Here is a 27,806-nt window from a genome sequence, read left to right on the forward strand (position 1 = left end):
TGGATGCTAAAAATTAGTGTCTAGTGAGAAAGAAATTCTCCCTAACAAAACATTTTGTGTCCTTGGCTTAAGCGTAACACGCTACAAATGTTTAGTATTTTTGTTACACCCATATTTTTTCTTTCTTCTCCTAAATAAACTTTAGATAATACTTCAAATCTTAGGTAGACTGGATCATACTGTCATAAGATAACAATTTTAATAATATATTCAAATGGGTAAATTTTTTATTTTCAATAACTTATTGTAGATGTTTAATTACTGATTTGGGATTATAGATGGGGTGGGGAGCGATATGGAGTCGGTGTACTCTTTTCCCTTCCCTTCCCCGATCAGGATCTTTTCTCCCTATAATCCCTTCCCTGCGCCTTTTCTTCAATTGCGGTCTAATCGGCTGAAAAAAAAATATTTTCAGTATCTCTGTCTCGTTTTATGGGATGATTTAAAATTTAAATTTAGAAATCTAAGTTGCTATTTATATTGGATTTTGATAGCTTTTGATAACGATTCCATTGGCTTAGTATTTTCCTGGCCATCAAAGTTTAAAGCCTAGTGATCAATTGCTCTTTTATGATTTCCATATTTTATTCATCCATCTTATTATACTGCCTTTATATAGATCAACTGTTATAGAAAGTATATGATGTCAAACCCCCCTGAATCAACATTGGTATTTATGGCGGATGATGATTTCCAACCATCATCTCATGAGATACGGAATCATGCCACGGACGAATTAGATCCACTTTCAAATAGTGTTGATCTAGATGAATATTTCATTAAAGAGGTTAATGATCTAGATGAATATGATGAAGATGATGATGAGGACAGCGGAGAATCTCCACAATCATTCGATGGTTCAACAACACCACTTCCAGGTAATATTCAAACAGAAGATGAGATTATCCTGCTTCATAGAAAATTAACTAAAGATGATGCTAATTCAATCGTTGGTGGTGAACAATATAATCAATTTGAATCCCCCATTGAAAGAATCTCATCACCATCGGAACCAGTATTAGGTTCAAGTCCAATTGATATTGGGATTCCATCTCCTCGTAAGGGTAACAAGTCTTCAACTCCATTGTCTCATTCTCAATCTGCTAATACTCCAAGCACAACTTTAAGTCGATTTTTAAGTTCCTCGGGTCCATCATCTCAAAAAGTGTTTTCATTTTCATTACCATTTGGTGGATCATTTTCAAGTTTATATAAACAGATTGGTACTCATATTCCATTGATTCGATCATCATCGATGGAGAATGATGAAGGTTATCAAATCAAATTAAAATTAGAACGTCACCAATCTTTAAGTACTATAGAAGAAGCTAAATACTTTGAGAGACATAAAGGAGCAGATGATAGTAGATTAAGAGCTGTCAAACATAGTTTGGCATCTACCTTATTACCTGATTTCATAAATTCAAACTCAGTATTAACCCCTCCTACCGTGGCTAAAGATTATGAAACTATATTTAATAGAATTGATGGGAATATCGTGATTTTGGGTGGTTATAGAGGTTCGATATTAAGAGATACCAAAACCAATAAAACTGTTTGGATACCCATCAAGGCAGGATTTAACTTAAGAAAGATCAATTTATTATTGGGCCCCACTAGAGAAGATGAAATCAATGCTGCCAAGTATATTTATCCTGATGGAATATTGAAAAATATTGGTCCAATTGATATCTGTAAGAAATTACTTAAACGATTATCATCAAACTCAAAGACAAACGTCAAGGAATTCGGATATGATTGGAGATTAAGTGGAGATTTGATTTCCAAACAATTGGAAAAGTTCTTACAAGATATTTATGATAAGACAGGTAAACCAACTATTGTTATTGGTCATTCTATGGGAGGATTAATGGCTCATGGTGCATTACAAAGAAATCCCAAATTATTTAGAGGTTTACTTTATGTAGGGACTCCATCTGAATGTTTGAATATTTTAGGACCCATAAGATTTGGTGATTCTGTCATCTTATCAGATAAGATTTTAACTTTTGAAAGTAATTTCATGATGAGATCAAGTTTTAATTTCTTACCTTTAAGTGGAAGAGTATTCTTTGACAAAGACACCAATGAACCATATGATTTAGATTTATTTGATCCTGATACTTGGGTTGAATATAATTTAAACCCCTTGGTTGCTAAAAAGAGAAAATTATTAGAAGAAAGTACTATCAATTTGAGTGAGAGTATTAGTAATACAGGGTTTTCATCACCCACAAGTAATAGTTTTTCATTAGCTGCTTCTTCTTACACTCTTCAACCATCAATCAGTAATGATTTACTTCAATTCCCTAGCATATCAAGTATAAGTAATAAAATCAAGAATTATCGACCATTATCGAAAAAGAAAACAAATGATGATAATTCAGGTTCATTAAATTCGCCACCTTTCCAAAGAGGTGGTGATTTTTTAGCAGCTTATGCTTCAAAAAATAGATCATCTAGTTTAACGTCATCATCTCCTACTTTAAGTGATTCAGAAAACACTTTATCAAAAAGCTTATCAACCGAGTTACTTCTTGATAGTAGTGGTAGTGGTAATAATGAAATTCAACATTATTCATTTACATTTTCAGATGCTTATAATTATCTTAAAGAAACTTTAGAAGCAACGAAGGATTATATTTTATCCATGAATTATCGAGAAGAGTTAAACGATGAATATCCACCAATGGCAGTTGTATATGGAAATTCAGTTCCATCTGTAAGAGGATCAAAAGTTAAAGGAATTCAAGATATCAAAGATGGTAATTATTATGAATTTTTTTATGGTCATGGAGATGGTGTAGTTCATCAAAGATGGTTGATGCCAGAAGGGAAAGGTTTCAATTATTTTGATCCTGAATCAGGTAATGGTCATATTGTAGGGAAATTTCCTAGTGATTGTGGTCATGTAAGTTTAATGACGGATTTTAAGGCAATGGGTCAAGGGTTAAATGCTATTTATGAAGCTGATAAAATATGGAAATACAGAAATGGGAAGAAAAAGGGTATGTTTGCAAACCAAAGAGTAAGTGACTGAAAAGTAGTAGTAGTATAGTGTAATTTTAATTATTTATTTATTTATTTATATGGTGTTGTTTTATTATACATTAAAAATTAAAGAGAGATTTTGAATTGTCTGACACACACTAAATCATGTAGTTATCACTTAACATTGAATTTTTTTTATATTAAATAAACAGCCTAGCACAATAGAACTAAAAACATAATCACTAACTAAACTAAACTAAACTAAACTAAATAAATACTGAACTTTGTCAAATAACGTAAATTCACTCGTCTTATACACCCTCATCAGGAATAATTCCTACAGAATGATATATTTCAGGATCAATAGATCCAATATATGCCCTATCACCAAATCCACCCACGAAATAAATTCCTTCAACTTTAAACTTAACCCAATGAGATTTATGTGGACTAATGATTCCATTAGGTAACCACGTACTTGCGTCAGGATGTCTTTTAAGGAAGGAAGTTTCTAATTTGATTAAATCTAAATCAAATGGATTTTTAAATGTCTTATTCACCAATTTCCCTGTCAATTGAATTCTCGGAGATCCAGCAGGAGAATCCTCAATACCACCAGGATATTCAGTATTAACTTGTTCATTACCTGGATGATCTCCGACTCTAATCGTTAATGAATAATCTGATCCCCTGATAATGTTCTGATTGGTGGAACCGATATCGACTAATAATAAATATGGATCACCATCTTCATCGACATCAGCATAATATTCCATTGAGGAAACAGGAATTGATTTCACATCATTCCGATTCAGAATTCTTTTGATGGTATTAATATTGGTTAATGATTCTCGATAAACTAAGGTACGAGCAATAGATGCGGCTTCAATCTCAGTTGGAATTCTTTCACTAATAACCGTTTGTTCTTGATTGATGGCAATTGGTGCCCCCACCACCAAATTGATGAACAATAACAAATTGCCTAATCTCATTCAATCGATGTAAGTTTCTGTTGTATATATAAATATATCTATCTTTCAGACAATGGAAAAGTGTAGTCGTCAACTGTTACAATATTAGATTTAAGGGGTTTTTAAATATTTTTAAATTTTATGTTTTTGTGCCTGCGAAACAAAAAAAAGTCAAATGCCAAAAATCTGTTTCAATCTGACCACTTTAGAATCATCATATTTACATCAAATTTGATCCGAAAGTTTCCAAAAAAGGATCCAAGGTGATAAATAAAGACTCGTAGATATCAAATATAGCAAAAAAAAATGCGCAAACCAGGAATCGAACCAGGGGCCCAACGATGGCAACGTTGGATTTTACCACTAAACCATTTGCGCATTGAAAGAAAAGCTCCGCGACGGGGAATTGAACCCCGGTCTACCATGCGACAAACGGTAATTCTAGCCACTAAACTATCACGGATGTTTTTGTTGAAAAAAAATTTTGCCAGTTTAACAGAATTAGTCAATATCACATGATCAATCACATGATCAATACACTAGGGATTTGCATCCCTAGTGTAGTGGGCACTTACCTCCACCGCAACCACTCGTCAGCGGTTCAAACCGCGCGAGCAGGCATTATTACCGATATAAAGGCAACCATCCCCAGGCTAATTCCCTGGGCTGGAGAGTTTTAGTGAGTAGTGTTCCTTGGAACGAGTCTCACACTATTAGACCTTGATTGGCTAAAGCAGGTCTTTTGTACGTAAATGTATTTCTCTTCAGGTATAGATTTATACAAAAAAAAAAAAAAAAAAAATTTGTTTTTTAAAAAGAATATTTCAAATTTTATAGAATATTAATCAATATAAAAAAAAGGTGGAGTAATATTTTCATTCAATTTAATTCCTTTCTCTCACGGTTGATACCTTCTTCACGGAACGGTTTACGCTACTTTCAAAGCAATTGTCCTTATTGGATTCTAAGTTCAAATTTTATCAGACTCCAAATATGATGAGCTATTATCAAGATGTGTTTTGTAGAATTATAATAATGGACTAAAGCATGGCCTTTAGGACCAAAAACTCATAAGAAAGCACATTGTGGTGTTATCTTGATGTTTATTTAGGTCTAAATCTACTAACATATCTAGGATGAGCAACTATATAAATGTTGTTTACTTACTAATGATTTATATTTTGGTACATTTTACTAACTAGATTAGCAGTGGGGCTAAAAATTAAGATATCATCAAAATAAACGAGATAAACTTATTAAATATGGATCCGAAACTGTATTCATCATTCTTTTAATATATAATAATTATACCTATTATTTTGTTATCCATTTTACCTGTAGAAATTAATTTACTCTCTGATACTCTGATCTTTTTAATGATAAATATCAACCTAGTATGGTTCGACTTTTAAGGGACAAAATAAAATCTTGAGTCTAGATTAATCGATAACAGATGGGAATGAACACATTCTATTTGAAACAAAGATTCGGGTTGTTTAATGCATAAGGTTTGCCCTGCATTTATGGGTTGTTTTAAAAATACGAATAAGCCCATAATTTAAGATATATGAAACAAACCTAAAGATTAGCCTAAGACTAAAAATAAGACAAGATGAGAGAGAGTCATATCCAAAAATCTGACTCAAAAGTATGAATCATTAAACGAATATTTTTAAATGGTGATGTTGAATTAATAAACCCTGTTTCAAAATATGTCTTAATCCTATTTCAATACATACATAAGGCTTATTTTTGTGGGATGTATGGATTAAAATTAATGCATGAAACAGTACGTTGTTCAAATCAACTTTTAAATTTAAATCTAGAAATGAATTGTAGATCACCCATTGACTCAGTCAGTCAGTTTATGATACATACAACAAATTAACTATAGAAATTATAGATAAGGCCATGTCTCAAATTGATTTCGAGAATTTCAAAATATTTTAAACCGTCGAAAAAATATATGGAGAACAAACAATTAACACTTGGCAGGTCTTAAGACTCTAGATGAAGACTAAATGTACAAGTAAAAGTAGAGGAGAATTTTGATTTACATACATAACCAGTCGTGAATAAAGCACCATTCAAGATTAAATGATGAATCATTAAAGAATGAACTCTTGAACCTTTTAAAGGCGGGAGAAACAAATATTTTAAACTTTGGTTATTGCTGTTGGTTGTCACAGGGTCTTTTTTCAGTTTTGAGGATTAAAATGACATACGACGATCGCACAAAATATTTCTTTGTTTCAAATTTGTTACGAAAGACGATGCACAGAAAATTTCATAAGGGTTGCCGAATTAGGCAAAGATAGTTACGTCTTCTATTGTAAAACATTTAAAGGCAACTTAAACAGGAAATGATCATATCTGTCATTATAATATTATTTAGTATGATAGAAGTATATATAAATATATATATTATAATTTGTAGCCGTTTGTAAAAAGTTTTTTTTTTTGTAAACCCTTCGTTAGACTCCACCTTTCAACTTTACAGTTACTAGAATACCCAATAAATTACAATGATTGAAGATACTTATATCTCAGTGAAGCCATATAGGATGTATTACATCAGTGAAACAAATATAACATCACCTCCACCATTCAAATCATCATCCTCATCATTTTCTCGCAAACATAGCCAAACTCATCCATTCTATTGGTTTCATCTCAGTATTATCGAATCTTTAGTATTATTAGGTTCAGTATATCTCACTAATCAATTCCCCATCATAAATTTCACTATAAATCGATTTATAAATGAATTATTAATCTATCCTAATATCATATTATTAGTATTATTAATTATAAATACCATCTTTGATAATATACCTTTTTTCAATAAATGTATGGATATATTTAAATTAATGTTATTTCAATTTTATGTGATATTAATGTTTAATGGTCCATTAAAGAATTTCAATCATGGTATAATCATTACTTCATTAATTAACTTTGTTTATTTTTATCATGATTTAATATTATATCTTCATCAACAACAATCAAATCCAAAACCTTTCACTTATGTTGTTATGGTATGTTTAGGATTAATTAGTTTTTATGAATGTTGGGAACTTTTATTACATTTTTCCAATTTGATTCATTTTAATGTTGGTGAACATGTTATAAGTTATGTGTTTCCATTAAGTATTGTAATCATCATTGTGATTAGTGTATACTTTTCTGATGACGATGAAGAAGATGATGATTATGATCATAATGATCTTGAACGTAAACCATTACTTCAAGTTTAGACTCCAAATATATATTTACACTTTCACATATATTAATACTTAGATATATATACACCACAACTATAGACGTATATTGTTATTATTATGAAATGCACGACTTTTAAATTTTTAAGCTTGTTCAATAGGAGGTAAAAATGCAATTCTTGTAGTAGCTTTCTCTTCAATAGGTAAGATTAATCTAAAAGCATCATGAGTATTTAAATAATATCGATATAATCGTTTAACTTTTAAAAATCCTAAATTTTGATATAAATTAATTGCTTTATCATTTATAACTTCAGTTTCTAACATAATTTCATCAACATTATCCACCTCAATCATTTTTTGAATGGTTAATTTAACTAAACTTTTCCCAATTCCTAATTTTCGAAATTTTGGTTCAATTACAACCATACCAATATATCCTCTCATTCTAACATTTCTATGAGGTTCAACTTTTGATATTATAACTCCAATAATAGTACTATGATCTTTTTCTCGGACAATAATACAATATTGAGGCCAAGTATTTAAAAAATACCAATATACATAAATTGAATATGGTTCTGATAAATGTTCACTTATTAATGAAGATATTTGATTGAATTCATCTTGGCTAGATACATCAAATTGATGATATTCTAAATCATTTATCACGGTGATTAGGGAGTTTGATGTCATATTTTGATTAAGAATATGTTAAATATCATTGATATATAGTTTGAGTATATTGTTCTTCATTCACAGTTGGTACTTGACTTCCACACATATTCATTTCAAACTAAGGCTATAGGATTTTTTTTTCTTTCATACTGACGTTTGGTTGATTTCAAAAAGCTCTGTATAATATGCAGGAAAAGAAACAACTCACTAGAATCGATGTATGGATGTTTTCACTTCGGTATAAATCACATGATGCTTTCACCGTCACAGTTAAAGTTGAAGTCGTGCACAATGGTAAATAAAATTTAAATGTAAATTTGCATCATCGGCTGTACGGTTGTCAGAGAAATAATTAAAGGCACCAAATGGGTGTCATTAAAATCATAAACAATTGTAGTAACAAGAGTATACACAAAACATATAATACTATATCAATTGATCCATGAATGGGAATTGTCAATCGAGAATCCACTCCACTCCCGATATTCTCCACATTCAAAGTTTATATGGTCTAATTCTTGCTCGCATTTGTCATGATTAATATAGGTTTAAAATAGCTTAAATTTGAACTGCCCTTGCTGCCCCACCCTCATACTATCACCCACCCGGCGGTTTTGTATCGGATTCCCACCTCGGCGGTGTGATCACACTAAATACCCCATACTTTTTATAAAACGTGTAAATATATAGTAAACACCTTTTAAACTGAATTAAATTTTTCACTTTTTAGTTACCAAGATGGATCAATTCAATTTGAAAGCAATTTATCAATTGTGGTTAACTATGGGAATATTTCTATATTTACCCCCCCGGATCAATGTGATCCCTCAGAATTTATTTTTATATAGCGGACCGAAACACTGTCAGCTAAAAATCAGACAGACAAAAAAAAAAAAGTCCGATAGCTCTTTAATCGCATAAGGTGATGTGCCTAAGAATTTTACAACCTTAAGCAGAACGACAACTGAAGACTACCCACTTACACTGTAAGTTACATCAAATCAACAGTTGTCAATAGTCAGTAATAATAATAATTATTATCGGTTACGAAACTCCATCTGATCCCATCTGTAATGGACATCAACTGTAGACTTCTCTGATGATTTTATTTATTTATTTATTCTATTTTAATTTAATTACACTAACTAATTAAACCCAAAAAAAAAACACAATTAATTAAATAAAAAAAAAAAATCAAATTAAAATTTACTGGTCGACAAAAATTCGGTATAAATTATTATATAAAGAACTCCTCTTTTGTTCCTCATCATATTTCAATTTTATTTATATCCCTTTTTCCTAATTCTTTTTCCATTTATTTCAATTAATTTTCAATTAAGTCAATTAACTTTTAATTAATTAATCAACTGATCATCTACCAATCACATACTACAATGTCTCCCCCAGCTGTTTTAAAGAAATCCGGTGTCATCTATGGTGATGACGTTAGAGATTTATTCCTTTGGGCTCAAGAAAAAGGATTCGCTATCCCAGCCATCAATGTTACTTCTTCATCAACTGTGGTTGCTTCTTTAGAAGCTGCTAGAGATAACAAATCTCCAATCATCTTACAAACTTCTCAAGGTGGTGCTGCTTACTTTGCTGGTAAAGGGGTTGCCAACAAGAATCAAGAAGCTTCAATTGCTGGTTCTATTGCTGCTGCTCATTATATTAGAGCTATTGCTCCAACTTATGGTATTCCAGTGGTTTTACATACTGATCATTGTGCTCATAAATTATTACCATGGTTTGATGGTATGTTAGCTGAAGATGAAAAATTCTTTAAAGAACATGGTACTCCATTATTTTCTTCTCATATGTTAGATTTATCTGAAGAAACTGATGATGAAAATATTGCTACTTGTGCTAAATATTTCACTAGAATGGCTAAATTAAACCAATGGTTAGAAATGGAAATTGGTATTACTGGTGGTGAAGAAGATGGAGTTAACAATGAACATGTTACTAAAGAATCTCTTTATACTTCTCCAGAAACTGTTTTCAAAGTTCATGAAGCTTTAGCTCCAATTTCTCCAAATTTCTCCATTGCTGCTGCTTTTGGTAATGTTCATGGTGTTTATAAACCAGGTAATGTTCAATTAAAACCAGAAATTTTAGGTGATCATCAAGCTCATGCTAAACAACAACTTGGTTCTAAATCAAACCATCCATTATTCTTAGTTTTCCATGGTGGTTCCGGTTCAACCCAACAAGAATTCGATACTGCTATCAAGAATGGTGTTGTCAAGGTTAATTTAGATACTGATTGTCAATACGCTTACTTGACCGGTATTCGTGATTATGTCTTAACTAAAAAAGATTATATCTTAACTCAAGTTGGTAACCCAGATGGTGAAGATAAACCAAATAAGAAATATTTCGATCCAAGAGTTTGGGTTAGAGAAGGTGAAAAGACTATGAGTGCTAGAATTTCTGAAGCTTTAGAAATCTTTCACACTAAGAATCAATTATAAGTTTTAAAACTTTGATTTTGAGTTGATATATATTCTTTTGATTTTTTAGTCTCTACCTTTTACCTTTTATAATATCTTTTAAAAAATGTTTTAATCTTTCATAATAATATTAACTCTTTTATATATAAATAATATATACATTTATTGAAAACAAAAAGAAGAATTCATTTAAATTGTAGCTTAATTTATAATGATGAGAGTAAGAGATTCTTACAAGATAATCATATGTAATGTAACAATTGATTCTGCCAATAGATAGTTAATATCATAAGATCTCTAAATAGATATAATGAGGTTAAATATTCCTTTGTTTTTAAATCTGAAGTAACTTGAAAAAGCCATCTTGAAATGAGCAAGTAAATTAAAATATAAAATCAGATTAAACTTGATAGAGGATTCTGACTCATATTTGTAGTTTTTAAAAACTTTTTTGGTCGAGAAAGACGGGTGAAACGTAAATTATAAACAGATATACTAGAATTATATATTAAAATTGTGAATCTATCTGAATCTAACACATATAAGCAGACAAACTCCAACCAAATATTACTATTTTTAAGATATAGTACCAATACGCTTATAGCTAGTTATTATTATAAGATCTCTAAATAGATTTGAAAAGTTATGTTAAGCATCACTCTTGTTACAGGGTAAACTATAAGAAATTAAAAACAGGATTTCTTATCATATTTATAGTTCTCTGAGAATTTTACAACACCAATTGCATTTTGAATAAAACTTCTCTATATAAATATATATCAAGGGATTCATATGAGTAAGATCTTATTCTTGTAGAGATCAAAAGCTATATTTTGTTATGCTATGCCACTGTCATTTCCTAAAATTGACTACAAGGAATATTTTTTCAAATTACGATTTTTCGTCTCATATTTATTTTTTTTGCAGCACAGAATATTGTAAAAATGTAAATTACTTTATAATTATCCTAATTATATTATGCAGCTAAAATCTAATGTGAAACTTTAACGTCAAGAATACCTATAACAACTTGTATCTGTTTTATTTAAACTAACCACTTGAACATGTTTAATTCCTACAATATTTAAATAGGAAAGCCAGCGGTGGAGAGAAAATTTTACCTCTCTTCGAAATTGGATTCTATGGAAAGAAAAAGTACACATAAATGCGCTTTTTAGCATAACAGAAATACCCCAAAATTCTTATTTAAAACTTAAATAGTATGTAGAATATTTTACTAACCAAAGTGATATCAAGCTAACATGAGTCAATTACGAGAATTACTTAATTGTAATTTAGCTATTCAATTCTATGAAAAATATGAGGGTTCAGCGCTAAATTTACTTCAAATATCAGACTATGAAGAAATAACCAAGCCTTATGAAGAAGGGTTAGTTGCATTAACTCAATTTCTTAATAATGTGGATATTACGACTGATTTAACACTTAAAAATGAACTTGAAGAAATGTTTGCCCTTTATTTGCATTTTCCTACTGATAATTATAAAGTTATCTTGATTATGGCGTATAAATTTCTCAACTCACACTGTATCTCCAATGACATTTCCGAACAAGAGCTTTCAGAATATTCCGAATATCAAAGCATAATAAGAGAGATATATATGGAAGATATTCGCAAAGTTGACCCCGATTTAGAAAGTGGAATGCGTACTTTGATTGTGTATGGTGGTTTTCTAAAGTTTCATCGAAATGTATGGAACCTTGGTGAAATTGAAATTAATCCTCCCAAACTTGAACTTAGTTCGAGGTCATACGAAAATCTCTGGAAGACATCCCGTCAAGGGCCATATATTGCCAGAGTTGATTTCGTTAAACGATACGGATTCTTTTATCCTATTGTGACAAATCTCAATGATAGATTTTTCCAAACTCACATTGACTTATTGAGTGTTAAAATAGATAGAATTAGATCTTTTCAAGTTCCAGATGACACTAGTCAACCTAGAACAAAAATTCATTTGATCATTAAATTTATCTGTTACTTAAACAGGGTCGTACCTTTGTTCCGATTTCCTCATAGAATTTATTGTGAAAGAAAAAGAGAATTTCCATTAGATATCTTAAAGAATACGATGACAGATATTGATTTAGTAATAGATGTTAAAAATAGACATGTGGTTCCAGCAGTAATTGTAAGAAACAATTTAAAATTTATGTTTGAAAACTTCCAAAAGACAAAGAATTCTAATTTGACAAGTTCAAGTGAATTTATTGGATTGTATCTGGAAGCATTATTGAATTCTATTCTAACTAAATCTAGTCTTTCATTCATTTCAGATGGGAGGTTCTGTATAGCTATCTTATTCAATGTTGATAAGTTGGATAATGAAGATAATATTTAGAATATAAGACGTGTGCCTTGTGAAATTATAACTTTTGATGCTGAACTTCATAAAGTTGGGGTACATTTTTTTATTATAATGGTTGTTATAGTGTATCTAAACGAGTCCGTAATGGATGATGAGAAGTGCGAGGAGTTGAAGAAATCATTGCATGGTGATTGGAAAGTTATCAATAGACGTACAGAGAAACAATATCAAGTATTAGATGAACTTAGTCAATATGTTTCCAAAGTTCAGCAAATATCAATTGACCAAACAATGAAAGATAAAGTTGAAGAGATTGAGAATGAAATATTTGAACAATGGAACATAAGAATCAACTTCAGATTATTGACTAAAGTAATGAGAGTATATAGTTTTAAATTCACTTCCATCAGTGAATTGAAGGTGAAATCAGTTTTAAGTGGTTCAAAACTTTATGAGAACTATTCAACTATATTGGAAACTCATGATGGATGTATTTATAAAGTATTCGACCCAGTAAAATCATTAGGAGGCTCCAGGTTTGATATCAGATATTTCACATTTTATGAAAAGTTGATAATAGCATTTGACACATTTGTAAGAGAATTATCAGTGTATTGTTATTTAGAAGGAAGATTAAAGGAAAAGCCTTCCGTATTAGAAATTGGTTATATATCCAATCCTCGTAAAAAGTATTGCAAGAGATTACCAACTGTAAAGAAAAACATACTGGGAGCTTTTAAATATCCATTAGCTGGATTCTATATCAAGATGACGAAAGTTGAAGGTATTCCATTAGGTAATTCAGATATCACTTGGATGGAAAGACAATTATTGACAGATATTTTTGATAAACTTCACTCCCTCGATGTGATTCATGGTGATGTTCATGGTGAGAATTTTGTTTATGATGAGTCAACTGAATCGATTCTGGTATTGGATTTTGGAAGATCGAATTATAAAGGATTGGAAGATATCGAAGATGAAATCATTGATGATCAACAACTTGAAAGTTTAAAAAGAAGAGATATATCTTATCTCAATAATTTATTTGCAGACCATTGGTGAGGGCATTAGTTCTCAAATATGCAGGACTAAATTTAACTATGATGTAATCTTGTTTCGTAAATTTATCTAGTCATATGCAGGTATTAATGTAACTTTAACTTTAAACTAAATAGTTTGACATTCAAGTTTATGGTAATTGAAGGAAAGTGTTTAAGTAAATAAAATATATTGGGAGAAGAAAGTTCTATAATATAACTTCTATTTGAAATAGTAAAGATTATTAGAGATTTAATTGTACTACAATAACAAAATAATAATAATAACAATAATAATAAAATATAATAATTAAAATATAAATAAATAAAATAAAAATACATACCTTTTTAAAGATAATTATCGAAAAACTAGACGAGTTCGGCTTCAAATTTATTCCTAAAGTAGGCAAATTCATATATAAAACTATTTAAAAGAACGTTTATTAAACTACAACCTACAAGCAAACTACAATTGAAATTATATAAAATATAAAATTGTAAATTAAATGTAATAATAATATACATCTAATGCCTGTATCAGTTATAAATGAAATCCCACATTTCACAGTGTTCACAATGTGGTAGAAGGTTTTAAAAGTCAACATATTATATCCATGAAAAACAACTAGACAAACAAGGGTTAGTTACAAGAATTGATTTGTTCTTGATGATGGGTTATAAATAGATTGGTTAGAACATTCGTAGTAAACCATTATATCCTAAGTTATTTAAACTTTTCAACTAGCCCCAAATTGAATAAATTTCTTGAAAATTTATATATATAGTTAATATAATAATATTCCTAAATAGAATTTGCAGAAATCCTGGTTAAAGTTCATGATTTAACGAATGCTATTGAGGAATAGTTATTAGTTTACTTAGGTAGGGAAGTTATAAGAGAATACAATTTAAGTTTAAGATAGTGATATTGAACTATATTTATATGGAAATAGTTGTTGCAAAACTATCATGGTTCAAACATCAGATGGCTGAAAAAAAGATAATGATGATCCTCATCGTCATTTCGCATCACATAAAAAAAATGACTTTAACATTCCACTATAAAATTATTTTTTAACTAACAAAGTATGATCTATATCACTTTATATCACAGTTATACCAAGACATTGAGATCAATTGATGTATGTCAGGTCAGTGATTTAGAGATTAGAAATGATACTTGCATGCAATAGATCATTGTACATTGTGAATGTCATTGTATAGATGTAAATTGTAGTTCATGACGTCGTTAAAGTATATCGATATGTAAGATGCAAAGGTCAAATTAATCATCTACAAGAGTTACAATATCAAATAATAATAATAATAATAATAAAATATAACTGTATATATTAAATGAATCTCATGCGACTGCCCGTACTTCACTCAATATAATGGATATTACATATATATCTTCTAAAAGATATAGTTAGTATAATGAATTCCTAAATAGTTGTTAATAATTTAAAATGTATGTTGACAAAATATACTTGGTAATTCGATACTCTTTCGAGGAGAAGATAAGCTCTAAATTTGCTTTTGGTTAGTACAATGAATCCTATCCTAAATAGATATTTCATTAGTTAGTCAAATTCTTTCATATAAAACTCTCTGGAATGAGATTATATTGAATATAAGAATTGTGATATCAAATTCAAAGAGAAATTGATATAAATAATAAAAAGTAATTTAAACTTTTCAATGAATCTTTCAAAGGATCAACTTATAAGTTCACATTATGAAGTTGTTGTTGTTGTTTGATTCGATTGGTATGCAGGAACCACCAAATACTATATAGAAATGATAGTTACCACTAATATTAACTCTACTTAATTAAACCCTTTACTAGATCTACAATATCACTAAACGATTCAGAATTGAATATGCATTAAATCTATGTACAAATTGTCCTTTTTTTAATTCTATATACTTAATTAATTCTATTAATCATTAAAAGCATCATTATCATTACAGATATAAATATGTGTTACTTATATTTCCAGCTCCATAGTTGTATAGAACTGATGTTTTATTCTTCTTTAAAGAGTCTTATTCAGAACCACCTTGTTTGATCATAGTCTTCACTTTTTCATAATCAGGCATAATATTATATGGATTCAATCCATTTTTAGTAAACTCTTCTCCAACCAATAGATTAGCCTTAACATATTTCGATACACAACGATCAATACAACTTTGTTCACCAGTATGTAAATCCCCTTCAGCATACTCATGTTTAATGCATTTGGTTTGACATGATGATAAGATCTTATTAAACGTTGATGCTTGAGCTTCAAATTGTATTTGCGCTAATTGTATCTTTCGTTGATCAACTTCCATAACCCCATATTGACCGAGATTCCCTATGAACATTGACATCTTGAATATGTTGTATGTGGTTGTGTATATGTGTATATGAGTGTAGATGTAGAACTAACTGTATCTAGTTGAAGTTGATTCGTTTAAAGTTATATTCTTTTAACGTTTTCGTTGTCGCTGATGGGGGAAGAAAGAATTTTTTTTTAGAGTCTAAAAAAATGTGGAACTGTGAAAAAAAAAAAGTGAGATCTTAGCAGCAGCAGCAGCAAAAATTATATTTAGCAAAAGAAAGAACCATAGTTTATTACAACATCTTAACTAAATCATATCAATTACATCTACAATGCACGTGTTATTAACCAATGATGATGGTCCATTGAACGACAATTCATGTCCATATATCAAATATCTCGTGGATGAAATCAATACTTCCACAAATTGGGATTTATCAATTGTGATCCCCAATCAACAACGATCATGGATTGGTAAAGCTCATTTCGCTGGTAAAACTTTAACCACCAGTTATATTTATACGAAATACAGTACCGATGAACCGAATCCTAATATCAATTCATATATCGGTCCGTTTAAAACTCCAGAACCTAAATATCATTTAAATCGAGATGAATATCAAGAATGGTGTCTTATTGATTCAACTCCAGCTGCTTGTGCTGATATAGGAATTCATTATTTATATAAGAATAGTAAACTGAAACCCATTGATTTAGTTCTTAGTGGTCCTAATTTTGGGAAAAATTCATCCAATCTTTATATTTTGACTAGTGGGACCGTGGGGGCTGCCATGGAAGCTTCAACTCATGGGATTAAATCTATTGCTTTAAGTTATTCATTTAATAGTCTAGATCATGATTTTAAAATCTTAAAGGAAGCAGCTAAGATATCAGTGAAATTAATTGAGAAATTATATCAAAAATTAATCTTGAATCATGATACTATTGATATTTTTTCAGTTAATGTACCATTAATTCCATCTTTAAAATTAGGTACAACAAAGATTCAATATGCTCCTATATTACAAAATAGTTGGCATTCTATATATGAAGAAGATTTGGAATCTATTAATGAACAAGGACAATTACAATTTAAATGGAATCCAGATTTTAAAAAGGTGTATAAAGATGGGTTAAGTGATTTTAATCATACTGATAGTAGAGTGCTATTAAATGAAGGTATCAGTGTTACACCTTTGAAAGCAACTTTCAGGACAGTGGAACCGTTAACTGGTGAAATAGTATTGGATGCAGAAGAAGGTGATGAAAGTAAGGATGACATTGATGTTATAATTGATGATGTTGATGATTTAAAATTATCCACTGTAAAGACATTCATCTTTTTAATCACTATTCCATCCAGTGCTTATATTTTTAAACCATTAGTAGAATCATTTCAAAAGAATTTCCCTTCTATTCAAATAACTACTGATTCGTCTATCTTATTAAAGATTAATAATCATCCTCATTTAAAAGTATTCCATTATGGAGAATATGAAGATTTAGATATCGATCTTATTCAATCTCATCCAAAACAATATTTCATACCATCATATATCTTCAGAAAAGCCTTAATCAGAAAACATTACTTATATAATACCATCCATCATTATGTCACTAAGAATCCCGAATCTGTCTTAAAGGAAGCATTTCCAGAGACTTATAATTTAGAAGTTGATTATGCTGAATTTTTAGATGATTCATTAGATGATGCTTATGAATTACGAGATGAAATCAATAAAGGTGAAAAAGTATGGATCTTAAAACCTAGTATGAGTGATAAAGGTCAAGGAATTCGATTATTTAAGACCATTGATCAATTACAAGAGGTTTTCAATTCATTTGAAGAAGAGGAAGAAGAGGAAGATGACGATGAGGATGAAGATGAAGAAGGGGAAGGACAAGTTCAAGTTCAAGATGAATCTGAACAAGATAATAAACATGATACTGGGATTATTCTTTCTCAATTAAGACATTTTGTGGTTCAAGAATATAAATCATCACCCTTATTATTATCAAATTATGATGATAAGAAATTTCATTTAAGAATATATGTGGTTTGTTCCGGAAATTTAAAAGTATTCGTTTATAAGAATATCTTAACATTATTTGCATCTGCCAAATATCAAGATCCAATCAATGAACCTGAAGATCAAGAAATCCCTTTGGATGGACATTTAACCAATACATGTTTACAAGAAGATGAAGAACCATTAGTAGTTCCATTCTGGTCATTGCAAGGATTAGATGATGCCAGTAAAATCAAAATCTTTGATCAAATCAAATCAATCATTGGAGATTTATATAAAGCAGCATCAACTATTGATAAGATCAATTTCCAACCTTTGGATAATGCAATTGAATTATTTGGTATTGATTGTTTAATCAATGATGATTTATCAGTTAATTTATTAGAAGTTAATTCATATCCTGATTTCAAACAAACCGGGGATGAATTGAAAGGAATAATCTATGAATTGTTTGATAATGTCGTTAAAGATGTGGTTAATCCATTAGTGGACAATAAAAGTAATGAACAACAGACATTAGAAGATGACGAAACTACATTAGTTAAGGTTTTAGATATTTAATAATTAATATTATGTCAGAAAATGACAAAAGATAAAAATATATGACAAAAAAGGAACAATTTTGCGACAACAATAGGACCTTTTACGACAACCAAACAGTCGTGCACTTTTGTTCAAAAAGGTCGACGTTTTTTTTGACATGAAATTTTTTTTTGTTCTGTTCTGTTCTACAGCCATTTTCTTTTAAAGTCACACAGTTTTTAATTTAAACAGTGTAAGAGTTGAAAACTCCATCAAATGCTAACTGACATTATCGTACATTATGACCAATAATTAGTATACCATTTATAACTATTTAATATGTGGATGAATTGTAATGAACTGTAATTGTTGGATTCATCAGTTAATCCTAGTTAAAACCTTCTCTATAGGGTAGATTGGGCTATTTCTTTCTCTATTTAAAGTACGGTACAGAGAGTATCACCAGCAAAGCTAAAAAAGATCGAACGAACGAACGAAAAAAAAAAAAAAAAGAAAAAAAATTCATAAAAACTGAAAACGTATTTTATTTTCAATTCCAAGTTTATAAAACACTATTTTAATTTGAAGAACCATAGCGTAACCGTATATCATATATCCATCATCCATCACTGACATATACTTCCCCTTGATTAGACTAGATCAATCAAAAAAAAAGCATTCATATCAGATCATCCCGACAATATATACCAAACCCCTCTACCCCATCTGAAAATTGGTGACTAAGAATAGTAAAATTATAAATAGAATTATAATAACAATCGATACAATTCCATCATCATAAATCATTTATAACTTCTATTAAATCTTGAAAAAATGTCGACACAACAACGAAAAACATATAAGAATCAACTGAAAAGATTTAATGGATCTGCTTCAGGCGCCACAACATCAACAGAATTAACTAGTTTGATTGAAATGTTTCCTGATTGGGAAGGCGATGAATTACATAGTTTATTATTAGAAAATGATAATCAACCTGAAGTTGTTATTGATTTAATTGTTCATAATAAGGTTAGTAAATGGGAACCTATTAAAAAGGAAAAACAACATAAAAAGAAAGATCAACAAGATAATGAATCAATACAACAATCTTCCAGTCATAATCAAAGTAATAATAGTAATAATAATAATCATAGCATCAATAATAATAACAGTTCAAATAATAACAATAGAAGTTCTGGTAAATATTCAAAAGATGCTAAACCAATTAATAAGAAACCTCCATATAAAAAGACTTCAACTCCAGCGGTAGCAGAAAAATCAACTCCAATTACCTCTACTACATCATCAACTACTACTACTACTACTACTACTACAACTGAGCCAATTCCAACTTCAACTACTAATTCTTGGGCTGCTGCTTTATCTAATGATAAACCAAAACCAAAACCAAAGGTTGCCGCCGCCACTGTCGCTGCTCCTGTCGAATCAGAAAAGAAAAAGGAAGAAGAAGAACCAGTTCCAGAAGTTGAATCTACTACTACTGAAGAATCTAAACCAGTTGAATCTAAACCAGTATTAAAAGAAGCTGCTATTCCAGAACCTCAACAAGGATCTTGGGCTTCTATTATTGCTCCAAAACCAAAACCAAAGGTTGTTAAACCAGTCAGTGCTCCTGCTCCTACTACTACTACTACTGCCACCGAAGAAGCTCCAAAAGTTGAAGCTAAACAAGTTGAAGAACCAGTTGTCGTTGCCGAACCAGAACCAGAAGTTGCTGCTCCAGCTCCAGTTGTTACTGAAGTTGTTGAACAAGTTCAACAAACTGTCACTGAACCAATCTCCGTTGTTCCTCAAGAAACCATTGCTCCAGCTCAAGTTGTTTTACCAACTTCAAGTCAACAACAATTAAATTCTGTTGGTGTTTCATTCGGTTCTTTATCCTTAGGTGATGAAACTGAAACTACCACTGAAGAAGTTAAAGAAGATGATAGTCAAGTTCAACAACAACAAGCTCAACAAACTCAACAACAACAACAAAGATTTGGATTATACAATAATAACAACAACAATAACAGTAACAATCGTTATAATCAAAATGCTTACCAACAACAATCTCAACAATACAACCAAACTAAACAACAACAACAACAATATGATTACTACACTCAATTACAACAACAACAATACCAACAACAAGCTGCTGGTCAACCAGGTGCTCAATTCAGCGGTTACCCAGATTATTCTTACACCAATCAAGTTGGTGCTGCTGTTGGTTCCGGTGTTGCTTCAACTGTTGCTGGTGGTTTAGGTAATTTACAATCTCCTGCTACTTCTCATGTTAATACTCAACAAAGTTATCCATATCAACAAACTCAAGGTTCTCAACCAACTACTAGTTCTAGTACTGATTCCCAATCTCCAGTTGTTAATCCTGCTGTTGCTCAACAATTACAACAACAACAACAACAACTTCCATTTGGTTATCCAAACTACTACAACTATTATTATCAACCTTATTATGGTCAACAAACTGGTGCTGGTGCTTTAGGTCAAACTGGTTACAATCAACAACCAGTTCAACAACAACAAGATTCTCAACCATCATCAAGTGGAACTCAAAGTAATACTACTGCTTCAACTGGTTCAGCTGCTGGAAGTCAAAATGGATTTGGTAATCAACAACAAACCCAACAACAACAAGCTGCTGCTCAAGCTTATTATTATGGTCAAGCTAGTCAATACAGTAATAGATATCCTACTAGTAATTATGGTTATCCACCACAACAACAAGTTGGTGGTCAACAACAAAATGGTGCTACATCTGCTAGTGCTGGTAGTGAAGCCAATGAAGGTCAACAACAACAACAACAAGCTAGTGTTCAAGGTCAACAACAAGGTCAACAACAAGCTGGTGTTCAAGGTCAACAACAACCTCAACAAGCTGGTCAACCACCTGTTCCTCAACAACCTATCCTTCCTCAATTTGGTGGATATCAACAATATCCTCAATATGGTTATCAAGATAATAACTATAGTCGTGGATGGTATTAAAGTTGAAAAATTTTAAAAATAATGACATTTTTTAACTATTATTTGTTGTTTATGTTGTGAGACACAAATTATGTTTTATGTTTTATTCAAAGAGAATTGGATTTAAAGGAATTGTTAAAATTTTTATCTCTATATATTAAAGTGTAAAAAATTTTTTTTTAAAAAAAGAAGAAAAATTAATAATATATGTATATATTAAAAATTGATTATTGAATGTAGATGTTGATATAGTTGTAAGAATGTAGATAGTAAGAGATTAGAATCTACAAATCGTTAAGATAAATTTAACAATATAAAAATTATGTACATTAAAACCTTTCTTTCTGGTCATTTGTGCATATGTCACAATTACTTCCAAACGAAACTCGAAAGACAACTATATAATTGGAATTCGAACAAATGATAGTATGTTATTTCATAAATATATTGTAAGTGAGTAGAATAGTTGGCAAGCTATCACACTTTTAATTTCAAAATCAATTTTGACTATTGGTTAGTAATAAACGTATTGAAACATAAATATACTGTAAAAGTAAGTAAACGACAGGAATTATATATCACAAATAATATGATATTGAGATGATAAGCAATGGTAGAAACAACCAAGCTGGCTATAAAACCTAATATCACTAAACTAATCAATTATTTCAAACGATGGTTGAATCTCTAAATTTGAAAAATGACAATCAGATAAAATTAAAAATGTGGGAATTCTCGCTTTTATTTATAGTTTTTAAAATTATTTGCAGCACCCCCCTTTTCAATTTGAGATTTATTAACACAATTACTTTAAATTTGATAATGTTCATTTAAGAGGTGTAGTTAAAGAGATGATTTATCTTACAAAGGTTTGAAATAAGTTTATATTAATATATATTTTAAATGAAAAATACTTTGAAAGAAATTTCGCCATATGGTTATCAATGAAACATGTTATAATCCTTGGATTCATTAGTATATGAGATCTTATATATAATATACGTCATTAGTAACATAATCTTTAGTTTTATGACTTTGATAAAATCAGTTAAGATTATTTGAAGTCCTTAATAAAATTCTTTGGGTCTTACGGATTCCATATCCTAAAACTCATCGATATAATATGTTAGTAGCAGTTTAGCTTTTCATTCTAAATAAGTATGTAATTGGTTAGTAATGTATATCCACACCATTAGCATAAACTAGAAATCAACTCAGAAATTGGTTAAAACCAAACTCACTTATATAAAATATTATACAGAATTAATGAATTGAGGGAAATCTCCCATCTATTTATACTCTCTAAAATTATTTGCAGCACCGATAAAAAGTGCGATTAAAATTTAGAAATTATTGAATAATGAACTACAAAGAGTATGATTAAAGTACTATTGATAAGCTCTAATATATCATTTGAAAGAGAGCTTACAATGTATTTAAGTAGTTATTACAATATAAATAATTCATATATTAATCATAATCAAAAGTGTTGAAATTCTTTGCTACCGTTTAACTATATGTTATCAATAAAATAGATATGGTGGTAAACTTTTGAATATAGTATTCCTATAACTAAATAGATATGTTAGTATTGTCACAGACTTAGTGATACAATCAAATTATCCAAACTTAGAGAACTCGATTAATTGGAAAAAGTGGATCAAATAAATTAATAGATAAATTAAAGGATATATTAAAGGATGAGGACTTTGAGGATTATTTATAGTTTCTTTAAAATATTTTAATTTTTAGAAGTTAAATTTTTAAATATTAAATATACAGACATTTTATTAAAAGCTCTGTGAATCAGAAACAATATCATGCTTTATCTAATAAAAAGGATTAAAACTATAAAGTAGAAACTAACGCCAACACCATTGCTCTGCAAATAAATTATTGAGATAAGATATATCTCTTCTTTTTAAACTTTCAAGTTGTTGATCATCAATGATTTCATCTTCGATATCTTCCAATCCTTTATAATTCGATCTTCCAAAATCCAATACCAGAATCGATTCAGTTGACTCATCATAAACAAAATTCTCACCATGGACATCACCATGAATCACATCTAGGGAGTGAAGTTTTTCAAAAATATCTGTCAATAATTCTCTTTCCTTGCGAGTGATATCTGAATTACCTAATGGAATACCTTCAACTTTCGTCATCTTGATATAGAATCCAGCTAATGGATATTTAAAAGCTCCCAGTATGTTTTTCTTTACAGTTGGTAATCTCTTGCAATACTTTTTATGAGGATTGGATATATAACCAATTTCTAATATGGTAGGTTTCTCCTTAAATCTTCCTTCTAAGTAAGTATACATTGATACTTCTCTCACAAACATATCAAATGCTATTTTCAACTTTTCATAAAATGTGAAATATTTAATGTCCAATCTGAAACGTGATAATGATTTTACGGGATCGAATACTTTATAAATACATCCATCATGAGTTTCCAATATAGTTGAATAGTTCTCATAAAGTTTTGTACCACTTAAAACTGATTTCACCTTCAATTCACTAATTGAAATAAACCTAAATTCATATGTATTCATTACTTTTGTCAATAATCTGAAGTTGATTCTTATGTTCCATTGTTCAAATATTTCATTCTCAATCTCTTCAACTTTATCATTCATTGTTTGGTCAATTGATATTTGTTGAACTTTGGAAACATATTGACTAAGTTCATCTAATACTTGATATTGTTTCTCTGTACGTCTATTGATAACTTTCCAATCACCATGCAATGATTTCTTTAAATCCTCAAACTTCTCATCATCCACTACTAACTTATCTTCATACTCAAAGAGAACCATTAAGATGAAAAAGCATACTCCCATTTTATGAACTTCAGCATCAAAAGTTATAATTTCACAAGGCACACGTCTTATATTCGAAATATTATCTTCATTATCCAACTTATCAACATTGAATAATATTGCTATACAGAACCTCCCATCTGAAATGAATGAAAGACGAGATTTAGTTAGAATAGAATTCAATAATGCTTCCAGATACAATCCAATAAATTCACTTGAACTTGTCAAATTAGAATTCTTTGTCTTTTGGAAGTTTTCAAACATAAATTTTAAATTGTTTCTTACAATTACTGCTGGGATTGCGCATTTAGATTCAATAAAAATGGTTAAATCCATACCAATCACAGTTTCATTTAAAATATCCAAGGGAAATTCTCTGCGTGTCCTAAAGTAAAGTCTTTCATCACCAAACCAAGTTTCAGCCGATTCTAGATAGTTAATGAATTTATTTATCAAATCTATTTTAGTTTTAGGAGGCCTGACAAAAGACGGACGAGTAGTAGATCTACAATCATCACCTGTCATACTCAACAAATTGATATGATTTTGGAAAAAACTATCATTAAGATGTGTTACTGTGGGATAGAAAAATCCAAATTGTTTAAAGAACTCAACTCTTGGGATATATGGTTTTTGAATTGAAGGTGTATACAAACTGTTTATTGTCATCAAACTTGTTTCCGATGTGGGAGGATTAGTTTCAATTTCTCCAAGATTCCATGAATTTTGATGAAACTTTAAGTAACAACAATCCTCAACGAAATCCAAAACTCTACTATCTGAAATATACTGACCTGATTGCCGCACATGTTTCCAATATATCTCTCTTATTTTTCCTACAAAGTGGCCAAATATTGAAAGTTCATGATCCGAAACATCATTGGAAACACAATGTGAGTTGAGAAATTTATACATCATAATCAATATACCTTTATAATTATCAATTTGAAAATGATGATAACCGGAAAACATCTTTTTAATTTCTTTTCTGAACGTACGATTTGGCTTTACATCCATATGATCAAGAAATCGAATTAATGCAAGTAATCCTTCCCCATAAGGTTTAGATATTTCTTCTCTTTCTGATATTTGAAGTAAGTTTACCGTTGAATCCTTATATTTCTCATAGAATTGAATAATCGAATCAGCATTGAGTAATTCTGGTAATGAACTCATCCTTACTTCCGTGTGTTTCAAGTATTCTATAAAAAAGGTGAGATTTTTAACTTGAGTTGGTTTAAATATTTTATTCTGCATATTTAAGCGCATATAGAGAAACTATAATTTTTGCAATTGCAACATGGAGTCGTGCACGAATCACAATTCTTTTTTTTTATTTAAATTTTTTATATCCAATAATATAAACTATGAATTAGAAACATTATCATTTATCAATGTCTTTCATGGGCCAAACAAACTTGTTTAAGATGTCAGGATTTGTTTCAATTCCATCGTGATTCCTTAATTTTCCATTTCGATAAAACTTTAAATTACAACAATGTTCAATCAATTCAAAAACTCCATCATTTAAACTACATGGATAAATATCAATATTTGCAAGCGAATCTAAAACATACATCTCTACTATAAATGGTTCATAATGGAGATATAATGAAAGTTCGTGATCTGAAACATCATTGGAAACACAATGTGAATTGAGAAATTTATACATCATAATCAAGATAGGTTTATAATTATCGATTTGAAAATGATGATAACCGGAAAACATCTTTTTAATTTCTTTTCTGAAAGCGCGATTTGTATTGATATCCATATGATCAAGAAATTGAGTTAATTCAAGTAAGCCTTGTTCATAAGGTTTAGATATTTCTTCATTTTCCGAAAGCTGTAAAAAGTTTACTGTTGAATGCTTATATTTATCATGAAATTGAATAATCGAATCAGCATTAAGTAATTCTCGTAAAATACTCATCCTAGTAATCTATTTCTAGCACTCAATAAACTATAAAGAAGTAAATTATCAACCTGAATTGGTTCAAATCCTTTTATTTATATCAATATTTTCGTTATGCAAATTGGATTCATTCATTTTATTCTGCTTATTGAAGCGCATTTTGCAATTGCAACAAGAGTCGTGCGCCAATTACAATTCATTTTAGCGGTTAATAATTAAATCTAATAAAGTAATGTAAATTTAATTCAATTCCATAATATGTTATAAACCATCCTAGTACTTCACAAGTACAACATTAATGTTGGGAGAGCCTAAAAGAATACAGATAACGTTAGTGTTGGTATTGGTAGACGTAAACATGAAAAAAAAAAATGAGGAAATTTGATTCTCAATTTATAGTTTTTTAAAATATTTGCAACAAAAAAAAATAAGGGATACAAGGAGGGGAAAAAATCTACACCACTTTGGTATAAACAAGATGATGATATCTATCATCTATTGTAAGTAACCAAAAAGCCAACGTATACATTGAAGTATAAGATGAATATGAATAAAGGAGTTTATATTCACGAAACCTACAAATTTTTTATAAAATATAACAAATACATTTAAAATATAAAGTACCTAGCGAAATCGACGATATTATAGATCCTAGATAGTAATGCATATATATGGACCTAAATAGACAATTGTAATTAATAAATAATCCAACTATGAGATCTAACAGGAAATCCTTAGACAGAAATAAATTAAGGATCTATCATTAAAAGTTCAGGTAATTTCAGGATATCTTTCGCTTTATTTATACTTTTTTTAAAAAAAGGATATTTTGAGGAGTTCAACATAAAGTTTGAAAAATGGTAATTGTTGAAATTGTAGAACCGTAGTCAGAGATTCAAGAGTCAAATGAAAGTAGAAACACAAGAGATAAATCCTTTGACAACTATAACAACTCTACAATGAATCATTAGATTAAATAGTAGTATAAATATATTAAATAATATACATAAGAATATAAATTAAGGGACGACTAAGAAATGATCTTCTTCATGAAAGCTTAAAACGTGTTGGTTAGTATATATGATCTAAATGCCTAGAAAGATTATTTGTTAGCTGTCTGAAGGATACAACACTAAAGATTTGGGACATTGAGGAATTATGAAAAGAAATCCTTGATTTATAAATTAAGGAAATATTTCCTTCTATTTATAATGTGGCAATAAAAGGGGTCAAAATAATAATTAGAAGGGGTAAAACCTTTGTTTGGAGGATATTTTCAATTTACTACTTTATAATATCTTAATGATTATTAATGATGATGATTTCTACAATGATTATAATAAAGAATAAAGATATAATAAAATGTACAATAAAATCAAAGCTTCAGTATTATCCTAAAAAAAATAAACTTCCCTAGATGAATGAATTAGTAACAAAGAATACCTAGATAGATCATAACTATACCAATAATAGCTTCTTTCAAACAAGTCTTCACAAAATTAT

At 29.7% G+C, this 27,806-nt stretch overlaps 11 protein-coding genes and 2 non-coding genes across 13 annotated transcripts; 7 read left to right on the plus strand and 6 right to left on the minus strand. All coding sequences in view use genetic code 12, as the record gives it.

Annotated features, from left to right (window-relative positions):
• The first annotated feature begins 285 nt into the window (after nt 1-285).
• On the plus strand, nt 286-3,171 carry DFJ63DRAFT_60145 (esterase/lipase family protein). Its single transcript, XM_064908986.1, has one exon. It carries the CDS (start codon nt 641-643, stop codon nt 3,038-3,040), a length of 2,400 nt encoding a protein of 799 aa, XP_064763392.1. The 5' UTR covers nt 286-640; the 3' UTR covers nt 3,041-3,171.
• On the minus strand, nt 3,170-4,349 carry DFJ63DRAFT_317428 (CREG family protein). Its single transcript, XM_064906824.1, has one exon. It carries the CDS (start codon nt 3,981-3,983, stop codon nt 3,303-3,305), a length of 681 nt encoding a protein of 226 aa, XP_064763393.1. The 5' UTR covers nt 3,984-4,349; the 3' UTR covers nt 3,170-3,302.
• Nucleotides 4,270-4,340, minus strand: DFJ63DRAFT_t60. The gene has a single exon. It is a non-coding gene; the product is annotated as a tRNA-Gly (tRNA).
• Nucleotides 4,350-4,353: 4 nt separating the features above from the next.
• Nucleotides 4,354-4,425, minus strand: DFJ63DRAFT_t59. Its single transcript has one exon. It is a non-coding gene; the product is annotated as a tRNA-Asp (tRNA).
• A 2,062-nt stretch (nt 4,426-6,487) lies between these two features.
• Nucleotides 6,488-7,219, plus strand: DFJ63DRAFT_311387 (uncharacterized protein; the record flags this gene model as incomplete). The annotated part of the gene is made up of 1 exon (XM_064905746.1): nt 6,488-7,219. The coding sequence occupies one exon, from the start codon at nt 6,488-6,490 to the stop codon at nt 7,217-7,219; it is 732 nt and encodes a 243-aa protein (XP_064763394.1).
• A 108-nt stretch (nt 7,220-7,327) lies between these two features.
• DFJ63DRAFT_284194 (peptide alpha-N-acetyltransferase) lies at nt 7,328-7,879 on the minus strand (the record flags this gene model as incomplete). The annotated part of the gene is made up of 1 exon (XM_064904778.1): nt 7,328-7,879. One exon carries the CDS (start codon nt 7,877-7,879, stop codon nt 7,328-7,330), a length of 552 nt encoding a protein of 183 aa, XP_064763395.1.
• A 1,112-nt stretch (nt 7,880-8,991) lies between these two features.
• FBA1 (fructose-bisphosphate aldolase) lies at nt 8,992-10,498 on the plus strand. The gene has a single exon (XM_064906825.1). The coding sequence runs from the start codon at nt 9,256-9,258 to the stop codon at nt 10,333-10,335; it is 1,080 nt and encodes a 359-aa protein (XP_064763396.1). The 5' UTR covers nt 8,992-9,255; the 3' UTR covers nt 10,336-10,498.
• Nucleotides 10,499-11,576: 1,078 nt separating this feature from the next.
• Nucleotides 11,577-12,677, plus strand: DFJ63DRAFT_333685 (uncharacterized protein; the record flags this gene model as incomplete). The annotated part of the gene is made up of 1 exon (XM_064907893.1): nt 11,577-12,677. The coding sequence occupies one exon, from the start codon at nt 11,577-11,579 to the stop codon at nt 12,675-12,677; it is 1,101 nt and encodes a 366-aa protein (XP_064763397.1).
• Nucleotides 12,678-12,755: 78 nt separating this feature from the next.
• DFJ63DRAFT_311391 (uncharacterized protein) lies at nt 12,756-13,709 on the plus strand (the record flags this gene model as incomplete). Its single annotated transcript, XM_064905747.1, has 1 exon — nt 12,756-13,709. The coding sequence occupies one exon, from the start codon at nt 12,756-12,758 to the stop codon at nt 13,707-13,709; it is 954 nt and encodes a 317-aa protein (XP_064763398.1).
• Nucleotides 13,710-15,550: 1,841 nt separating this feature from the next.
• TIM12 (Tim12p) lies at nt 15,551-16,204 on the minus strand. Its single transcript, XM_064908987.1, has one exon. The coding sequence runs from the start codon at nt 16,061-16,063 to the stop codon at nt 15,734-15,736; it is 330 nt and encodes a 109-aa protein (XP_064763399.1). The 5' UTR covers nt 16,064-16,204; the 3' UTR covers nt 15,551-15,733.
• On the plus strand, nt 16,160-18,605 carry DFJ63DRAFT_302907 (putative tubulin tyrosine ligase; the record flags this gene model as incomplete). Its single annotated transcript, XM_064905467.1, has 2 exons — nt 16,160-17,300; nt 17,346-18,605. Exons 1-2 carry the CDS (start codon nt 16,347-16,349, stop codon nt 18,603-18,605), a joined length of 2,214 nt encoding a protein of 737 aa, XP_064763400.1. The 5' UTR covers nt 16,160-16,346.
• Nucleotides 18,606-19,003: 398 nt separating this feature from the next.
• On the plus strand, nt 19,004-21,791 carry DFJ63DRAFT_60155 (DNA damage-responsive RNA polymerase-degradation factor). Its single transcript, XM_064908988.1, has one exon. The coding sequence runs from the start codon at nt 19,401-19,403 to the stop codon at nt 21,579-21,581; it is 2,181 nt and encodes a 726-aa protein (XP_064763401.1). The 5' UTR covers nt 19,004-19,400; the 3' UTR covers nt 21,582-21,791.
• Nucleotides 21,792-23,422: 1,631 nt separating this feature from the next.
• Nucleotides 23,423-25,564, minus strand: DFJ63DRAFT_311395 (uncharacterized protein; the record flags this gene model as incomplete). The annotated part of the gene is made up of 1 exon (XM_064905748.1): nt 23,423-25,564. The coding sequence occupies one exon, from the start codon at nt 25,562-25,564 to the stop codon at nt 23,423-23,425; it is 2,142 nt and encodes a 713-aa protein (XP_064763402.1).
• Nucleotides 25,565-27,806: the final 2,242 nt, after the last annotated feature.

The sequence above is a fragment of the Scheffersomyces coipomensis genome (genome assembly GCF_036884675.1).
Source record: "Scheffersomyces coipomensis strain NRRL Y-17651 chromosome Unknown DFJ63scaffold_2, whole genome shotgun sequence".
NCBI lineage: Eukaryota > Fungi > Ascomycota > Pichiomycetes > Serinales > Debaryomycetaceae > Scheffersomyces > Scheffersomyces coipomensis.